This window comes from Mus musculus, chromosome 17 (assembly GCF_000001635.26).
Source record: "Mus musculus strain C57BL/6J chromosome 17, GRCm38.p6 C57BL/6J".
NCBI classification, from domain to species: domain Eukaryota; kingdom Metazoa; phylum Chordata; class Mammalia; order Rodentia; family Muridae; genus Mus; species Mus musculus.
Genome location: NC_000083.6, coordinates 28,159,070 through 28,178,533, shown reverse-complemented (window position 1 = coordinate 28,178,533; position 19,464 = coordinate 28,159,070). Strand labels below are relative to the sequence as shown.

At 55.3% G+C, this 19,464-nt stretch overlaps 2 protein-coding genes across 10 annotated transcripts in view; both read right to left on the bottom strand.

Moving 5' to 3' along the window:
• Window positions 1-1,338, bottom strand: part of Zfp523 (zinc finger protein 523) — a 28,691-nt gene extending 27,353 nt beyond the window's left edge. For 2 of the 6 annotated variants that reach the window (XR_385316.4, NM_001357995.1), the window contains exon 1: window positions 1,009-1,338. The gene's annotated coding sequence lies outside the window, so the exon portion shown is untranslated. The remainder of the gene's footprint in view (window positions 1-1,008) is intronic. The other 4 variants (XM_030249690.1, XM_017317409.2, XM_030249689.1 and 1 more) reach the window with 3 other exon arrangements.
• A 2,344-nt stretch (window positions 1,339-3,682) lies between these two features.
• The window catches only part of Scube3 (signal peptide, CUB domain, EGF-like 3), a 32,752-nt gene continuing 16,970 nt past the window's right edge, over window positions 3,683-19,464 (bottom strand). For 2 of the 4 annotated variants that reach the window (XM_006524324.3, XM_030249829.1), the window contains 15 exons: window positions 17,606-17,722; window positions 16,096-16,218; window positions 15,464-15,580; window positions 14,677-14,802; window positions 14,373-14,489; window positions 14,132-14,236; window positions 13,744-13,860; window positions 13,313-13,471; window positions 12,892-13,107; window positions 12,010-12,177; window positions 11,347-11,508; window positions 10,827-11,024; window positions 10,253-10,405; window positions 10,073-10,152; window positions 3,683-7,338 (listed from right to left, as the gene is read on the bottom strand). In XM_006524324.3, the coding sequence (XP_006524387.1) occupies window positions 7,189-7,338; window positions 10,073-10,152; window positions 10,253-10,405; window positions 10,827-11,024; window positions 11,347-11,508; window positions 12,010-12,177; window positions 12,892-13,107; window positions 13,313-13,471; window positions 13,744-13,860; window positions 14,132-14,236; window positions 14,373-14,489; window positions 14,677-14,802; window positions 15,464-15,580; window positions 16,096-16,218; window positions 17,606-17,722 (2,108 nt within the window). In that variant the 3' untranslated portion in view covers window positions 3,683-7,188. Of the gene's footprint in view, window positions 7,339-10,072; window positions 10,153-10,252; window positions 10,406-10,826; window positions 11,025-11,346; window positions 11,509-12,009; window positions 12,178-12,385; window positions 12,548-12,891; window positions 13,108-13,312; window positions 13,472-13,743; window positions 13,861-14,131; window positions 14,237-14,372; window positions 14,490-14,676; window positions 14,803-15,463; window positions 15,581-16,095; window positions 16,219-17,605; window positions 17,723-19,464 lie in introns of all 4 variants that reach the window. The other 2 variants (XM_006524323.4, NM_001004366.2) reach the window with 2 other exon arrangements.

Genomic DNA, 19,464 nt, shown 5'->3' with positions numbered 1-19,464 from the left:
GCACGGCTTTACAAACTGATAGAGTCCAATTGAGGGGGCAGAGTGTAGACAATCACAGGAATGAAGAAATACTGTTCGGTAAAGCCAGTAGACCCAGGTTGGGAGTGGGGGTGGGAGGGTGAGGTTACAAGGACTACATTTCTGAGGCAGCGTAGAAAAAAGTTCGCTATTTTTGTCTTGACTAAGAATTGCAGAATTTTAATAGAAAGAAACATTGGGGAATCACCAAACTCAATCTCATCACAGTTCTGATCAGAAACTCAAGTCCACCGTAAGGAAAGGACCTCCACCAAGGTTTCCAAAGCTCAACATGATAGAATTTGAACTTGAACCACACACTCAATCTAGAATCCTTTCCTGCCTCAAATGATACTTCATTTCCATTTACTCTTGATCACCACAACGGTGGCATGGCAGTGGGCATAAGTTATGTATGTGCTGATTGACACTGGAGGCTGGGGGCGGGGGGGGGGGTTAAAGAGGGATGTCAGGAGGGTGAGATGATCATGGTGTTACGGGGCGAAGATCACGAGTTATGTGGATGAGTGGGTGGGAAACAGCCCGAGTCTGGTTTGCAGAAGCCAGGAGAGGACTAAGGGGTGCCCACAGAGGGTAGTCTAGGGGGTCACTAGGGACTACGGGCCTCTTGGAAGCCATGTAATGATTGTATCAGCACTGAGACTGGAGGGTCCAGAAGCAGGGCTGGGGTTAGCACTCAATGAATTGGGGGTCGCCTTGTGAGGTCTGGGGGTCAGGAGTGTGTGTATGGGGTCAAGGAGGAGGAGGAGGGCGGGGTTTGGGAGTCCTGGGGGAGGAGTCTCAGGGCGGGATGGAGGGGCAGGGACCCTGGGTGGGGGTGGGGCCAGGCCGCCGTCCAGGGAGGCCCAGCCGCCAGGCCAGGGACCGAGGAGGGTGGGCACGACGGGCTCCGGACCTTCCCGGGGCCCCGCGTTCGCCCAGCCTCCCGCCTCGGGGCACGGTGGACCCACTCTTCCCGCGGCCACCAACCTGACAGCCCCCGAGGGCGACTCCGCCGACAGACCACCATGCACCGGGCCCTGCCACCAGCGCCGGCCCCGCAACCCGCCTGCGCCATAGCCCGCCCGCGCGCGGCTTGCCTCGCGCGATATCCAGGTTCCAGGGCGGCCGCACTTCCCTCTCGCTCCCGGCGCGGCCTCCGCCGGGCCCCGGAACCCGGATGACCAGCGCGGGGCCACGCTCCAGCCCGCCCCCCTCCGCCGCGGCGGCCGGCCTGCTTATCCCGGTTCCCGGGCCCCGGAGCCCAGGCCGCCGAGTCTCCTCAGGCGAGCCTCGGAGCTCCGCCTCGCTCTTCTCTCCGCTGGCCGCCGGGTGACGCGGCCTCGCCAGCCCGGGCGCCCGGGGAGGGCGTGATGACGTCACGACGCCGGGTGGAAGCCGCGGTCGCCATAGCAACGGGGGAAAAAATCGAGCGGCGGTGGGCTGCTCGGGAGGAAGCCATTGCAGGTATCTCTAGGTGGTTCCTGCAGAGGACGGTGACCAGACGCCTGGAGGGGATGGGACTCCGAGGGACAGTCCTCCCAGCGCCCTGTGCAACGGCGCCCCAAGGGATGGCGTCCCGACAGTCATCTCTGCTGGATGGTCCTCCCCCTGGGACTTCACCCTAAGGGACGCTTCTCTCCCGCTCTGTCAGAAGGTGAACTGGGGCTCAGCACCCTGAGGGACTTAGGGACGGTCCTCCCTGTGGACAGTCTCCGTGAGAGATGGTCCTTCTGCATGGACTGCACCCCGAGGGACAATCCTTCCTGCACTTTGTGGGAAGATGCCCGAGGGGTGGGGGTGGGGGGACAGCATTATGAAGGATGGAGCCCTGACAGTCCTTCCTGCGGGACAATTCTCCCTGCAGTACTGGCTTTTCCCATATGCCCTGGGGAACGTGAGTGTTTATGAGGGATGGTGCACCCATCCTGTCCCCTGAGGAAGGGCCCTGACGTTCCCCTCTGCTCGACTCATCTTCCTGAGGGATGATTCTCTCTGAAGGAAGGTTCCCTGACAACACTTGCTTCCTTCTACTGCCTTCCCTGAGAAATGACACTCTGATGGTCGACCCCTGAGGGACAACGCCCCGAGAGTCTTCTCAGGTTCTTGGGCGTTCATTCATTCCTCCATCAGCTCCCCAAAACCAACAGGTCCCCTTGATAGGGTAGCAGTGTGAGGAACAAAACCAAGTGCCCCCTTTCTTCTCTGTTTTTCCATAGTTTTGTCCTTTTTTTGGACTCAAACTGTGGATCCCAAGGTGGCCTTGAACTTGTGATCCTCCTGCCTCATCTTTACACCTGACACCTAACTTTAAAAGTTCTTTTTATTATCTCTCTTCCAAGCAGGGAGGAATTGTGGTTCAGGATATTTTCAGAAATTGAGAGAAAATAAGCTTCCAATTAAAAATAAGAAGATGAAGGGGGAGGAGCCTTGGCACGGGCATGTTAACCCCGAGGTCCCAGTGTGGTACTGGAATTTCCACCTGGTGCCCTAGTATATACCCAGTTAGAGCCAGCTCTGCCATCCTAGCACGACACACATGGGATCTTTCCAGGGTTTTATAGCACGGATTATTGGTTAGAAATACAGCAAGAAAGCCAGACACGGTGGTGTACAACTGTAATCCCCTGCACTGGGGAGGTGAAACCAGGAGGGTCAAGAGTTCACCATCAGGGCTGGCAAGAGTTTGATCCTTGGAACCCATATGGTGGGAAAAGAGAACCTGTTTCCCCCAGTTGTCCTCTGAACTCCAAAGACACATGGTAGCATGCTTACACACACACACACACAGACAGTGCTTGCTTATATACACTCACAAATGCACACACATACTCAATGAAAAAGTTCAGGATCACTTTTAGTTTTCTGGTGAGTTGAAAATACTAGAATTCCGAGTGACCTGGATGTCTGCTCAGCGCCACCACCCTTTACCATATGGGCAGATAGCTCTTCCTTGCAGATGGTATTCGGTTCGTTTCCTCTCCATTACACAGAAACCATTTGTCTGAAGGAAGAGATAAAAGTTGTCATCCCACCACGTGGCCTTGGCTGGCCTGCATCTTAGTCTAGGTAGACCAGGCTGGCCTCAAACTCACACATCTGCCTGCCTCTCCCTCCCCAAGTGCTAGGATCAAAGGCGTGAGTCACTATACCCAGCCAAAGCAACGGTTCTAAAACATTCCAGGTCCGAAAGATTGGTGAGGAAGCTGTTGTGGAGTAGAATTTTATTCTCTTGGTACCAGGAATGAGATGCAAGGGCCCGGGCATGCTAGGCATGGCGCTCTGCTGCTGAGCTACGAGTAAAGATCAGAGGGGGGGATGTCGGATGACAGCTCTCCATTGCTGGGGTGCGGTGACCTTGGTGCTGGTTCTGCCTCCCTCGCAGGTCTGGAAACTCCTGCTTCTGCTTCTTTAATACTGGGATTAAAGACCTAAGCTGTCATGCTCAGCGAGGGGAAGTCTCCAACGTTGCTTTTAAACGTAGACAGAGACATGAATTTCCAGATATTAAAATCATTAGGAATAAGCTGAGCTGTGGGAGGGGGGAGCCAGGCCTGTCCGGCAGTGAGAAGAAGAGACCTTTGAGTGTTTAAGATCCCCCCCCCGGGCCCCCAGCTATAGGACAAGCCTTTGAGGTAGAGGAAAGGATGCTTGCTAGACCTCGGAGTTTCATTTAGTATTTTAATAATATAAAAAAGACAATACAAAATCCAAACATTCCTTTTTACAAGTTTTCAGATACATATTTTTCCCCAAGTGCAAAATACTCTGTGTACCACATTGCTGCTGCCTATTGTCAACTGAGATGCTTGCTGTATGAGAGGCAGTGGAAGGCAGATATAAATATAGTATTTTAAGATATTCTTCTGCGTTAAAAAGAAAAAAAAAGCCGTCCACATGATAATTACTCTCTGAAAGTCCGACTCACATAGAACAAGATTTTGAGCTTGTCCAAACTACTGCTGCCATTGTTTAGTCTTGGTAAGCTGATCGCAGAACGGGGCCTCTGGTCCTTCGGGTTCTCAGTCCGAATAATAGCGGAAAGACAGAGTGCACCAGCTTTGAGACAGGGCCGACAGAAAGGGTTCCTTCGTGGAGTCTGCTTAGGAAAGGAACCAGGCGGGGCACCATGTCCTGCTTGGGGTCAGTTACATTTGGCCTCTGCTCCCCTGCTCTGGAGCTCAGCAGCAGATACAGGCCCTTCAATGTGCTGTCGCTTTCTCTTACACACTGAGATAGGACTTCCTAATCCATTTAAGTCACCTCAGGCGCGCTCATGGAGAACACTTCGCAGATTCACAGAGACTCCTAGGAGCCAGAGCCCAGACTGTACCATCTTCTCCATCGGCACCTCCACATGGAAATGACCGTAGTGAGGCCAGTGGCAGTCCTCGAAGGATCACTGAAGGCACAGGGTGGGCAGCTAACGTCCAGGCTCTGGTCGGCTTTCTCCTAATTACCTCAGGCTTGGGGACTGGCTGGGTCAATGACACAAATAGAGGCAGAGGCTAAAGAGGCACCGAGGTGCTGCTGAGGATATCAGGGCCTGCTTGACATTTGTCACTCCGTGCTTGGAGCACATGTGGAAATGGCTTCCCACGCTGGGACTCAGTTCACAGCAGGTCTTGCACTGGGATGGATGAGGCGCCGGGGTTACATGACCTCGTAAGCACCATAGCCCACAGAGAAGCTTCTAGGTCAGCTCACGAAGGGTTCCTGTTCACACCATCTTCCCATCCCCCCTTCTCCTGGAAACCTCTTTTGTCTAACCTGTGCAGTCCTAGAAAGTCCCTGAGTTCTTAACTCCTCCTTCAGCCCACTCAGCTCCCAGAGTGAGGCGCTCAGGGCCAATATCCCCTGTAAGTTCGTAACAGCTCTGCCTGGATTCCTTGCTGCCAACTTGGTTGGCAGTAGAAAGCCCTTGCTTGATCTCCTCCATCCATCTTGATATCAGCTAAGTCTAGTGGCCTACTCTCTCCGTACGATAGATCTCATGTGCTGCCCCATCAGCCATAGAACAAATGATTAGAGGAAGTGTCCGTGTATGTATGGTGAGATGGGGGTTGGGGGGTGGGGTGGGGGAGTGCGGAGAAGCCACGCCCTAAAGGCATACATTGGGAGGCACTCTCACTTTGTGGCTTTCCAGGAGCTGGCAAAATGTTAGGGAGAAAGGACTCGTGACTCAGGCTGTTCTATGGCACTTCTGGGGACCCACTAAATGCCCATTCGCCCCTCTTGCATGAAACCATTCAACAGCTTTGCAATAGCTCTCTGACCCCACCCGACCCTCACCCCCACCGTGTTGGCTAAGGCATCCAGGAAGCGAGCTTCGCCTGCTGCTGGCTGGTGTGTGTGGGGATCAGACTATTTGATAGTTGAATCTCTTGGCAGTTACCTAAAGTTGGACCTGAGGAGTCATTGGTGGATGTCCAGGACTAAGCCTCGGGGAACAAGAAGGAACAATTGGAGACTTTACAGGCAGCATCTAGGTTAAGGGTGGAGCATATGCAGAGCCCGGGCTCAGGCACAGACACCATTCTTCTTTTGAAAGACAGTAGTTGAATCAGGCTTGAAGTCAGCTCCAAGAGGCAGGTGGCAGGTCTCAGGCACACGTCTGGTTCCTGTCCTTCCCCCGCTTCATACACGGAGAACTGTCCAATTCCAGGCTGCTCCAGCCCTCTCTGGCTGTCTTGGGAGCCTGCGCTGGCCATCCATAGAGTTTATCCCGATCCCCTCCCATGCCGTGTCAGGGGAGAGCATGAAGATAGGGAAAGACAGGTTGTCCCTACTCGCACAAGATTCTGACCAAGTCCATCTGCTTCTGTTACCATGAATCCACAGAGAGACACAAGGCAGGCAGGATCAGCTCAGTCAGGAAGCCTCCTCCTCCTGCTTCATCAAGTTACCAGAGCTAGTCTCCTGTGCTTGGGGCACCTCTGAGGGATAGCCCTAGCTCTGCGCTGCTGAGGGCTCTGAAGTTCTGTGTGGCCTCAGGGAGGACTGAGACATATGAGCCGCTCCGGCACTTAAGGCTCCCGACAGACAGACTGCTGTTTCTCCAGCCTCAGCACACCCCTCTCTCCTAGGCAGCTATAAATAGGGTTATTCTGAGAGGAAAAAGAAACAAACAAAAAAACAATCCCCCCTCCCTCTAGACGACATAGAAAGACTCAAAATGATTGCACTTCTCAGATGTGGAGAGGGTGGACAGGCGGCTTGCCAAGGGCACTCACACTTGTTCCTCCTGCTGCCCACAGCCCGAGGCTAGAGGTAGGTAGCTCCAGGCTGGCTGCAGAGTGGGGTCCTCTTTGGTGGAACCCACAAGCCACCTGGGGCTACAAGGGAAAACACCCGTGGAGCAAGGTCTAGGCTTGGAAAGTCAACAGCCCAGCTTCTTTAAGGACAGCGCTTACCAGGGGGTGGGTAGGCCTCCCCCAGGGAGCCCTTAGGTGGGGTGAGGGCACGGCCGGGGGCGGGGGGTACTGGCAAGAAAAGGGTTAGTGTTTGAGGCTGGCTTCCACTTGTTCTGTAGGAAGTTCCTTTAGGTGACACATTTTCTTTCTTTCTGTTTTGGGCAATGTTTTAAAAACCCGCTTTCTGTCCTGCAGAGCTATCTGAGAGCTTTATATGTCCAGGGCCCCTGCCTGCTCCTCGCCCTTACCCGGCAGGGGTTTGCTATCCCATTGGTATGGATCACTTGTAAACCCTATGGAGTCAGCCCCGGCCAGATGAGAGCAAGCTCTACAGATGAGAACGCCAACTGTGTGGGCACCCCGGGCTTAAACTCTGTGCCCCAGCAGCCTGATGCTGGCACAAAGCTGCTATGTCCAAGGCTTCTTTGGCAGGACTCTGGGCTGTGAAGACCCACTCTGGGGAGCACGGGGGCTGTGGAGGGGGTGTTTTGGCTCCTGGCTAGCAAGGCACCATGCTATAACGGCAGAGGAATAGAGGGTGTCTATTCCTTCACCTCTGGGGGGAACAGAGACGCACTGAATGACTTCCAGGAGAGAGACAGAACGAAGACAAGGTAACTAGAAAGGCCGAAAGGGAGAGCGCCTGGTGTGGTGATATCTCTCCTTCAAGAGAGACAGTTTCTTGTCTGAGGTTGGGGTGCCAACTCTGAGGGCCAGGGAGGTGGGAGCTCTGAACTGGGTCTCGGGCCCACAGGCACTATTTGTAAGGCCTCAGGAAGCTGGAGACTTTGGAGCGCAGTAGCTTGATGAAGGATTTTGGCAGCATCTCCTTGTGTTTCTCTGTGTACTTGAAGTAGTTTTGAGGGTGGGCCAGGACCTCAAAGAAGGCCTTGATAAGCTTCTTGTCCTGCAGGAGATGGCAGGTGGCAGTTGTCAGCTTCAGTGGCATGTGGGGGAGAGGAATACTCAGCAGCCCCTCTTCCTGTCTAACAGCAGCTCACACTGAGCATGCTCAGAGGGCCTCCCCCTGCTCCTTTGGAACCCCAAAGCTCAGTTAGCCACAGGTCTAGGCCTCCGCTGCTCAGGCTGGGCCTGTGGGGCATCCTTGACTCCGTAGTGTCTCAGCTACAGCCAGCTGTTGACTCTGCCTTCAGCGTATGCCCAGCATCTGTCTGAGCAGCTTGCCAGCCCACAGCTGCCACGCGGAGTGACACCACCATAAACTCTCACCTGGGCTATTCCAATGGCTGGTCTATTCCTTTCCTTTGTGATACTAGGCCCTCAGACACAATAGCCTAGTATTCTTCTTTTGTTTTCCTCCTAGATTTACTTATTTTATGTGAATTTCACCTGTGTGTATGTGTGTGCACCACATGCATGCCTGGTGCTTGAGGAGGTCAGAATTGTGTTAGATTCCCTGGAACTGGAGTTATGGATGGTTATGAGTCACTGTGTGGGCACTGGGAACTGAGCCCAGTTCCTCTGCAAGAAGTAACAGATGTTCTTAACTACTGAGCCAACTCTCCAGCACCTAGGCCACTCCAGTGTCAGCAATTTTATTATTGCTATAATCGAATTCTATTATACCCTATTACTCTGCAATAGCAATTCTATTATTGAGCACTCTTGTTACTTGAGATAGAGTCTCTCTAAGTTGCTCAAACTGGCTTTGGACTTGCTTTGTAGCTCCAACTGACCCACAACACACCATCCTCCTGCCTCAGCCTTTTGAATAACTAGTCCGAGAGGTGTGAGCCACTGGGCCTGGGATTGATCTCTGTGTTTCTATCCTTGGCCCACCATAGCGTTCCCTCCTCACGGCAGCCACAGTGGGGCGCTCAGTTAGTCTGCTTCATGTTTGGAACCCATTTTCTGCTCTCTGGTTTTCATTTCCTGTTATCTTGGGTGATCCTTGCATTTGAGCTGCCCCAGTAGCTGGGACCACAGGCAGGTGCTATAATGTCTGATGAAAGTTTATTCTTTTATAATGATGACAGTGATTAGCTCCAGGAGCCACACCACGGCTGTGTGCCTGACAAACCTTTCTCTGCCACTGATTACATATCAGCCCGTTTCTGTCCTCACTCACAGGAAGAGTCAGGTCCCTTGTGTGACATGCTAGCTGTACGTCACTTGTGTCCTGCTTCCCTCTCCTCTTCCTCCCCTGTGGAATGACAGTAGTCTTGGCGTCCTTCAATACAACACACTAGTGCTGCACTCACTGGTCTGCACTGTTCCTTGGTCATCCCACAGCTCCTTTCAAACCTTTCCTCGTAGGTCTCTCCAGCTCACCTCTCCACCGCCTCCTTAAAACTCCTCTCTAGGGGCTACTGAGGTGATTCATGAGGAAAGGCCCCTACCACCAAGCCTAACAACCTCAGTTTAATTCCCAAGACCCACACACATGCACAAGCCCCGTGCCCACAGAGACCCAACCCAACTACCAATGAATCTCCTGGCTTCTAGGTTGCACACAGAGTTCTAAGATAGTTGGGGCTTTCAGCCTCGTAACTCCACTCTAACCAAGACGATTGTTCTATACAGTCCTTCCTTTAGGACAGAGTCTCACTGTGTGGCTAGGGCTGGCCTGAAGCTGACCTAGAACTCCCAGAGATCCTCCTGCCTCTGCCTCTGCCTCCCACGTACTGCAGTCAAAGGTGCGCCACCCCAGCTCCAGCATGGCTGCACTACTTTGTGCATACAGTTGCACGGTGCATTTGATTCGCTGTCTGATGGAGTCCAGCATGTCACCCAGGCTGTTTTCTTAACTCTTGGGCTTGAATGATCTTTCCACTTCAGCTCCTGAATAGCCGGGCCATATGTGCACCAGCACACCCAGTTACATTTGATTTCAAACAGTGGCGTGGGGCTGGAGAGATGGCTCAGAGGTTAAGAGCACACATAGTTCTTGCAAAGGATGTGCGTTTAGGTTCCAGCACCCATATTAGATGGCTCACAACTGCCTGCTACCCCATCCCCAGGAGGATCTGACACCTCTGGCCGCCTTGCAATCCCATGCACATATCCACACAAATAGCCATAACTAAAAGAGTGAAGTTAAAAAAAAAATATTTGGAAGGGTCTCAGTATGTCTCCTTGGCTACCCTAGCACTGCACATATAGACCAGACTGGCCTTAAACTCGGAGATCCACCCGCCTATGCCTCCTGAGTGCTGGGATCAAAGGGGAGCAGCACTACGCCAGGCGGGACTCAAATCGGGATCCACAGACCCAGGGTGGTGTTCGTTCCTCTGGGCCTGTGATCCCACCAAACACTTAGGAGCGGGAAGCAGGGGAACCCGGAGTTCAAAGCCAACCTAGACTCTTAAGACTCTGTCTCAAAAAAGTAAACAACGTATATCGTTGTGCAGTTTACCCTCTCTGCCTCTGTGATGGACAAGGCAGAGGATGTCTCCTGTCCTCCCAGGGGTGACGCAGTATGCTGACACTGGTTTTGTGAGCTGGGTCCAGAGCCCAGGCCTATCATGGGAAAGCCCTTTACCTCTCTCATCTGGAAAGCGGCAGTGAAGAAAGCGCATGCCCCACAGAGCCAGGAGTAGAAAGGCAGGCTGTACTTAGCAGTTTGCTTGCACATCGGTGCATACCCATTTCCATCCGCACCACAGCGAACGCTCACTTGCCTTTAGGATCTCCTGGTGGTTTTCTGAGGCATACAGCCGGCCATCACGCACTATGTCTTCCACCAGCTGCTCATAGTCCTCTGTAAAGTCAACAGGGTTGGGGGCTGAGCGTGGGAACTCTGCTCTCCTGGTACGCTTACAAGACCCACCCACCGCCCCATCTTTCCTGCCCTTGCTCACCATCGTAGGTCACATAGGGAATCTGGAAGCCTCGAGCGCTGTTGGCCTCACTGGTCTTGAAGTTGATCCAGAGTTTCCTGGACCGGGCGGTGAAGGCAATGGGCCGCTCGTAGGTCTGGCAGGTCTCGTAAGTGGTGATAGAGGATGGGGAGGCTGGCAAGGCAAGCGTCAGGTCAGGAGATTAGTGGGGCTGTGAGGTCATTCTGACAGAGGCTCCCCCCTCCAGCCCCCATAAACACACAGCTAGCCACACACCCTCTCTTCTGCCAGCCCCAGGTTTATTCTACAAGGCCGACTACTGCACAATCAGGTGCATTAAAATCGACCTTTATGGGACGAGGATGGCAGAAAGGCTAGGGTTAGAATTAGTCAGGTGGCAGCACTGGCATCCCAGCCTCAGGACTGGCTCCCTCACTGCTGCCCACCCAACCTGTCCCACAGGTCCTGTGCTAGCTTCTGTCCCCCAAGGCTCCTCTCGTGTATCTGCTGGTTCCCCACTCCACCGTCCCAGGTCTTTCTCTTCCCCAACCAGATTCCACGTGCCCACCCCCCAGCCGGCTCTGCAGGCACCCACAGTTCTTTCTCATGACCAGGACGTCCCCACACTCATCCTCGGAGGGCAGGAAGATCTCGGGGACCACGATGAGGATCTTGCGCTTGGGTGGGGGGTTGATGTTCCAGACGCACTCCACACCGGCCGGGTAGTTGCCCGGGTAGTTGGGAGACTCGATGTAGCCAGTGAACTCACCTAGCTCCCCGCCACACTGCCGATCTGCAGCCACACCCCGGTGGAGAGAGCAAGGGAGAGATGGACAGTCAGTGGGGAACCGTGGTGGGCAGGCTGAGGGGCTTGAAGGGGGAGAACAAACATAGGTGGTGAACCATGCTAGATCACCACCTGCTCTTCCGGGGTGCTGGGTCCACCCTCCTCCTGCCCTTCCAGTATCCAAAAGGATGCTACAGGCATCCCTGACAGCTGCCCACCCACCCACTCCGGCCCCCTTCCCCGCTGCCTTACCACCTCCCACCCCCTTTTCCCGTGCACATGGCTCCAAGATCTCTTTCCACTCCCTACAGCCTGGCCAGCCACGTACTCTTGCACTGGGCCACACTGGTCGAGCCATCAAAGTCAGTGCTTGTATTTCCTGGGCAGCGGGTGCAGAAGTTCTGACGGAAATCTGGCTGGTAGGAGCCCACAGCACAGCGGATACAGCGATGGATGCTAGTGTTATAGTAGTGGCCCGGGGAGCACTGGACTGCAGGCGAGAGAAGAGGGCAGAAGCTAAGATGGTAGGAAAGTGGGCATCTGGACCGTGGATAGACAGGCACATCTGTCATGGAGAATCCAGACATCAGAGACTCCCAGGTTTCTTCCAGGGTCCCTACCTTTCCCAGACATAGTCTAAAGCCAGGGAAGAGAGACCTTCCAAAGTGGCTGGCTACAGCACCCTCCTCTTCCTGCAGGCCCTCCCTGAGCAGTGTCAGACTGATACAGGAGCTCACTTAGGGGGATGGAGGGAAATGGCTACCAATCTGCAATGTACTCTGGACAGGGAGGAAGGGTTTAGTCACTTTCTATCCCCAGGTCTGGCCCAAGGGGCAGCTCTGAAACAAGAACATGTACAGTTAGGTACCTGGGTCTTCACTTTTGAGGGAAGATGGTCAGATAACACTCAGGTCTGTGGAGGGGCTTGGAGATGTGTGGGGTGGGTGGCAGCTGAGGATAGGAAGCTCCGGGGAGTAAATAACCTGCTCACCTTTGGTGTCGCAGTCCTGGAAGGAGACTGCCCCCTCATGCTTGGTGGTGAGGCCTCCGCCACAGGGGAAGCACAGGGTTCGCCCTGCTTCAGGCTGATAGGTGCCCCGGGGGCATGGCTGGCAGGGCTTAAACCCATCTCCTGAATGGTGGCCAGGTGGGCACTGACCTGCAATGAAGCAAGGGCCCAACTCTGATGGGGTTGGTCCTGAGCCACTCCCTGGGTCACCCAGTCTTAGGGAACAGCGGAGGCATACAAACAGGACATCAACTAGGAGACTGGCCTGGAGCCTGGGCCTGCCCTTTGGGAAACCCCATGCCCACGGGCATCCCAGTGCCCACCCTAGCCCACTCTGCGTTGTTTGTTCCCCTGGCACCTGCACACGTGGTGACGTTGGTGGCTCCAAGAGGCCCATGGGCATCACTCCCAGGGCAAAGGTCGCAGGAGAGCTGCCCTTCCCTCTCCTGGAAGGTGCCCGCTGGGCATGGCACACACTGCTCCGTCTGGCCGTGGTAATACGTTCCCTGCGGGCAGCTGACTGAGGGAGAGTCGGCCGCGCTAGCCACCCCCCCATCTCCCACCACCCAGGCCTAAGACTCCCCTTCCCGCTCCTCCAGCCATGGGAGATCTATTAGGGAACGAACAGAACCCTGCTTGGAGAGATAGGGATGTCAAATCTGAGTGCAGGAGAACTGCCGGCCCTGCCTAGTGTCCGAGGTTCAGCCTGGGACCAGAGAAAGGAGGCCCGTGGGCAGGAGGGGCTTCGCCACCTCACGTTTTGAGAGCTTCACCTGAGACAAGGGGTCCTGTTCTGCTCTGAGCCAGGGCCAAGTTGGGCCTCCCCCACTCCCCACACCTTTGCTTCCCGGCAAGCTCCCTTACCACACTTGGTGCCTGCTCGGTGCTGCCCAGGTCGGCAGACCTCCACCAGCTCTGCTCGGTCCCCAGCTCCCAGGCCTGGCTTGTGGGCTAGCTCATAGTCAAGGCCTGCCAGACGCAGCAGGAACCGGTCTTGGTTGATGGACTTTCTGAGCATCTTCAGGGACCCTTTCAGCCTCCGTTCCATCCGCTGTCGGAGGCAAGGCAGCCCACAGCCAGCTGGTAATGGATGGTTGTGCGAGTCAGAGAATGAGGAGAGAGAGGTCAGAGCAGAAGGCAGCCGACAGGGGCAGCCCTGGAGTTTGCTGCTCGCCATTACACAGGCCCAGAGTTGAGGTGCCCCCTTCCCTTGGCTTGTCCCTTTTGGATCCAGGCTATGTGCCCTCCTCTTTGGCCCTCCACCCAACAATGTCCCTAGGCCCACCTGTCGTTTCTTCTGCTCTGACCTCAGCTTCCAATTCCAGGGTGAGCCGGGTAACCTCCTTGCCTGGGGGGGTCCGGGCCCGCCTGCCCTTGCCCTTCCGAGAAGAGTCACACTTAAGGTGGATGAAAGTGACCAGGCAGTCAGAGCAGGGGACACTACCTGGAAACAGAGGCCGTGTCAACCTCGAACTGTAGCTTCCACTGAAGACAAGTTCTCTCTTCTGACTCTCCTATTTCTCCATCCGCCCCAGACATCCCTACCCCCAACCCTCTTCTCGGTAGGAGGGAATGACGGGGACTTCCAGGGCCTTAGCCTACAACAGCTTCCCCATTCTATCCACAGCCCAGGGTGCAGGTGAATCCATGACAGAACTAGGCAGAGGGGCTGAGAGGTGGGGAGAGCCTGGTGGGGCCAGGGAGGGAGGTCCAAACCTGGCCCCAGGATCCTGCTGGCCTCCTCGGCTTTGCCTTTGTTTCGCAGATGCAGGCGACATTTGGCATCCTTGATCTTGAAGGAGGCTCTCTGCTTGACTGGCAGCACTGCAGCCTCTAGAGGGAGAAGAGAAGCTCAGCACAGCTCCAGGGCCTGGGGACCCTGGGGACGGCCTGCTCTGGGAGGTGGCTCCGAGCTCAGCAGTAAGGTTTAGCTAGAGAGTGGGATCAGGAAAGCCAAGGGTAACAGATAGGAGGGGTAAGATAGGAGGAGCTTGGCAGCAAAGCTGGAGAGTTAGAGAGTAACAAGGGAGGTAGAGGGTGAGTCGGCCAGGGATGAGGAGAACTGTGGGGGCAGAGAAGAGGAGGACTCTGGGCAGGTGCTCACCATGGCAGGAGCTGGAGACGGTGCTGTTCCCAGAGTGGATCACTCGGGCTGGAGCAGCTTTAGGGCTCGGGGTACCACAGCTCACGGTGAAACCGTTCTCTGACTCTGAAAGAAGGGGCTTATCACAGCTCTGACCCACCTCTCAACCCCCAATGGTTGGAGGAACCCCGGGGGAACAGAGGCACTGCTGAACAGCCAGTCTGCCCTCCCTTCTCCCCAGAACCCCGTCTCTCTCACATACCTGGCAAGAACCGGGCCCGGGAGGGACAGGTCAGGGCACAAGTATCCTTCTTGCCCGAGCGATTGCAGCTAAGCATGGCTTTTGAGGCTCCAAGACTGCTCTGACACTTCACTGGCTCTAGGAAGGGAAGCAAGGTCTGAGAATATGAACATGCCTTGTCTTCCTGCCCTCAGAGAGTTAATGCGGAAAGGGGGACTAGTTACATGCCCAAGGAGACCTGCACATTTTAAACCCAGCAGGCTCCCCCTCACACCTTCCCCTGAAACAGCATTGTTATGTCTGGCCAGCAGAGGGCGCCACACACCTGTGCAATCCTTCCCGTTCCAGTGAAGGCGGCCCTGGCCTGCTGGGCAGGTACACTGATAGCTGCCTGGGGTGTTGATGCAGCCAAAGCGGCAGCCTCCCTTATTGATGCTACATTCGTCCACATCTGTGGGAGGAGTCAGAGATCAGATTGCCAGTACCCTTATAGAGATTACTGTGCATTTACAAATCTTGTCAGGAAGGTAGGTCTCACGTTAACATTCTCATAAACAAAGTAAAAGGTTCTCTGGCCTGTGAGGAGCTCAAAGTTCTCTCCCTTCTCTACATCCCCAGTCATAGTTGCCATTGAGCAGGGGCCAATCCAACCAGACCAAGGTTTCAGAACTTTCCTCTCTTACTGTCTCATTGGGCTAGAGACTGAGAGGGTGGGTCTCTGGGAACAGCGATGGGGAATGCAAGGTAGAATTAGGAGGCAGAGTCTGTGCCACCTGCCATCGCAACCCTCGAGAAGTGAAGGCTGGAGGTTTGGAGTTCGAGGTCACCACTGGCTGTGTGTGTGTGTGTGTGTGTGTGTGTGTGTGTGTGTGTGTGTGTGCAGCTATCCTGGGCTACGTGAAACCCTCAAGCATCTTGCTGCCAGGATGCTGCTCTCTGGTATCCTGTCTCCCAGCTGGTCTTTGGAAGGTGCCTTCTATTTTATCTTGTTGGATGTAGACAAGAACCATCCAAGGATTTCTCATTACAAGCACAGCCATTTGGAGTGTGAAGAGTCGAGGGCTGGGGTGTCTGGGAAGCAGGCAGGTGTAGGTGTGATCTTGCTGGCTTACCCCCGCAGTGAGTGACACCATATAGAAGGTAGCCACGATGACAGAGACACTGGAAGCTCCCCGGGGTGTTGACACACATGTGGTCACAGGTTCGGTCGAAGGAGCACTCATCTATATCTGGAACAGCAAGGATTCGAACCACTGAGTCTGTCTCGGGGCACCTGGTCCATGCTCAGGTGATGGGCTCTGATGCTGAAAGACCTTGGCCTAACTCCAGATCTGAGCACGCACAACTCCCTCTGTACCCTTTGTCTGGGGTTTGGGGCTTTTGTTGTTTTTCTGAGACAGGGTCTCTCTGTATAGCCCTGGCCATCCTGGAACGCACCAGGCTGGCCTCAGACCCAGAGATCTGCCTGTCTCTGCCTTCCAAGTGCAGGGATTAAAAGTGCACCACCAGAATTGCCAGGGTCTGGAACCTGTGCATGTGGAACCTAGTTGCAGCAGGCCACACTTGGGAAAACCTGGATTGTGGTGAAAGCTTGCTCACCCCTTGCCAAGCTGTGTATTTCAGCATGGAGCTGGCCTGCAAGAAGGAAGGACTACCGTTGTCTGTCTGCGGCATAGCCCTGCCTACAGAGACGCTTGGAATACAGCATCCCTGACACTCGCCCCCTTGGCCGGAGCCGGCTCACCCTGGCAGCTCCTTTCGTTGATGAGAAGCTTGTAGCCCTTCTTGCAGCTGCACTCGAAGCTGCCCACTGTGTTGCGGCAGATGTGGTCACAGCCCCCGTTGTTTAAGCGGCACTCGTCTATATCTGGGGACGAAGGACAGCATTGAAGGCTAGGGGCAAAGGAGCCCAGATCTCTTCCTCACAGAGACAAGGAAAATCAAGGAGGGCCCTGGCTTGGCCCTTTTAACTTGGCTGTCACCTTCTGTCTCCATGTCTTCCCTGTTTAGGATATCTGGCCATTACTAACACCATCTCTCCTGAAGCCAAGTCCAGGAACCACCTATGCCAGCAGGGAGCAACGGTCTAGACTTATGGGAGCAGGTGGCCATGTGAGATCCAGGCTGGTCCATGTCCCTTACTCTCCAGTTGACAGCCATCCCCAAGACTGTAGGGAGGGCTGTCCTTTCCTGTCACAAAGGCTGGGGGCCTCTGGTCATGCTGTAAAAGGGCAGCCTTCATAGAGGAGGGGCTGGCCAAAGAGGCTGGGTAGAGAGGACTTCTAAGATAGAGGGAGAAGCTGCTAGAGATGAGGGGCCAGGAGGGGGACGGGACTGGCATGGTCTGCAGAGGCTCAGAGCCTGGCAGCTTTGGGTACTAAGAAAGGAGCAGGTGGGCAGCTTCCTTCCTGAGGTCAAGTTCCCCCGAGCTGGTGGCAGACAGGACCCAGGCTACTCAGCACTTGTGGAGGGGAGGGGGCAGGGCCTTCACTCTTGGCCTACCTGTCAACAGCCCTTCCCAGCAGGAAACCTCTCTACTGCGGCTGGCTGACCGGCTGCCCCCGCCCTCCCCTTCCTGCAGCTCTTGGGCCAAGAGACACAAAGAAGGAGCCCGGCACTACCCAGTCCCCACTCCTCCCTACCAGAGGACACGGACGGACCTGCTGAGTCAGCGTTTGCAGAATGGCTCCCCTCCCCCTTTTCCTTCTCATCTCCCCCAAATCCCAGGTAATGGCAGGAGGGGAGATGGGGTGGGTAGTATAGGAATGGAAGTCATAATGAGAGCCAAGCCAAAAGGTCCCCACAGGGCCAATTCTTCTCACTGATCACCGCTCATCCATCTCTGCGCACATCTATGAGCCAGGTTCAGTGGAGGAAGCCTGGGCACCACAGCATGGCGGACCGAACCAGGCCCTGGTGTGGGCACTCCTACCTATGCTTCCAGAGATCATTCCAGACCCGCTGGGAAGTTAAACCACCCACATGGCTCAGGCACAACAACACAGAGTCAGGCTCAACTGTCCCTCCAGGGTTGAGACCCTTCTCCCTAATACAGGGACAGGGGTGAGAGAGGGAACAAGGGAGACCAGGCCAGGGGGCAGCAAAGTGGTAGCTGGACTTCTGTGCCCACTGAACTGAGGTGGGAGAAACTGACAGCCTTAAAGGGCGTTGAAGAGGCGTGGTCGGTCACCTAGGAACTCTCTCCCCTCCCTTTGGCAGAGGTCTCCGTGTCCCCATTCACTCTGAGATCTCACCTTTGCAGGTCTTTCTGTCTGGCTGCAGCATGAAACCCACAGGACAGCTGCAGTGGACTCCGGTCGCTGCATCATGGCACTTACTGTCGCAGCCTCCGTTGTTGACAGCACAGGTTTCTGTTGAGGGAAGTGTAGGTGGTAATAGGGTTACTAGCCTAGAAGAATGTCAGACTCAGGTATGGGGCCTGAGGGAAGCCCTCAGCCACCTCACAGGGTGGAGGGGGGGGGGGTCAGCAGGAGCGTTAAGCGATGCTCCAGCCTCTCCTTCCTCCCACCCCTCACAAGTGCAGGAAGCGCTCTCTCTCTCGCGCTCCGCTCGCTCAGCATCCCTGCCCCCTACTTGATTGAAACAAGGTGGGCAGCAGTGAGGCAGGTACAAGCCAGAGCTGTCAGGCAGGAATGTGCTGGGGGTGGGGGCAGGGGAGCAGGAGAGGAAAGCTAAAGAGGGCTCGTCCTAGGCACCGAGCATCGGAGCATTAGCATCCTAAGGCCTGAGGGAAAAGAAGGGGTAGACCAGTTTCATCCTCCTATCTTGAGGATGAGTGTGGGTGTTTGTGATGGACAGTCTCCTAAAAGGCCTCGAGGAAAGAGTGTCTCAAGATCCTAAGGGCTCCCCATCAATTCACCCCCAAGACCCCCTATTATCCCCTACCCTCCACCCCCCCTCAACCCCTCCCACCCTTCTGACACTGCAGCCCTGGGTCACCCTCCTTTCACTCCTCCCCAAACCCTCCTGTCTACCTGGAAACACGGTGGCTCTCTGGTTCTTTGCTTTTGCTGATGAGATATTTTGTGAAGGGGGGGGCGCGGCGGGGTGGGGGGGGGGAGAGCGCAGAAGAATCCAGAGAAAGAATGAGAGATGGTGGAAGACACAGAAGAGAAAGCTCAGAGCTTTCAGCTAGGTCTCTCCTGTCAGCTCAGTCTGTGGCAGAGAGGCCAGAGCAGGAGGAGACCAGATGTTAAACAGTTGCTTTGGAGAGAGAGTTCTGGGGAAAGCCATCAGCCCCAGGACAGCAAGAGCCTGGCATGGGGACCTGGGTGCTGTGGTCTGTCCCAGGCACCAAGTCTTCTCCCACTGGCATCCTAAGGCCTCCATGGGACAAGAGAGAAGAGTTGTTCTAAGAATGAGGATGTTAGGCCCACCCTTGTCCCCAAAGTGGGCAGTGTGCCAGGGCTCCAAAAGAAGCCCACCTCTGCCTGGGAGTCCTTGGCCTGCCCTGGTCTCACTGTGGTCTCCCCGAGGTCCCCCAGACCGCGAGGAGCTCAAGTCCAGACTCCCCCAAAAGTGCTCTAAGTATGGACCGAGGGCTCCCAAGGCCTGGAGAAGCACAGTGGGGGACAAGATGCTGTCTGTGTGTAGATCCTCTGAAGCAGCCAGGATGGGTGCTAACAGAACTGGCATGGCATACACCCCAGGCTGGACCAAGAAGCTGGGCAGAGATGCTCAGCTCTGCGGGACAATGGCTGAGCACAGGGAGGAGGGCACAGCTCGACCTGTCCTTTGTGCCAGGCGTGGACCACATGATAATTATCACACCCAAGAGAAGGAAGACTGTCACTCCCCTCCTCCAGAGGAGTGGGCTGAGGGCTCAGAGAAGACGGCTGGTGAGGGACCCAGAGTCAGGCAGAAATCACCAGCTGAGGCTGTGTGGTGTGCTAAAGAAAGGAAGGAACCCAAGAAGGGTGGCCCACAGAGAAGATGACATTCAGCTCTGAGATACTTCCCTCAGCCACAGTGCGAACAGTGGGCAAGATGGCACTGGCTGCAGGGACCGAGGGGTGCACATGGCTGGGAGGGACCGACCAGGGCAATGAGAGGTGGAGGAGGCATAAGAAGGAGAGCCAGGGACCAGGAAGAT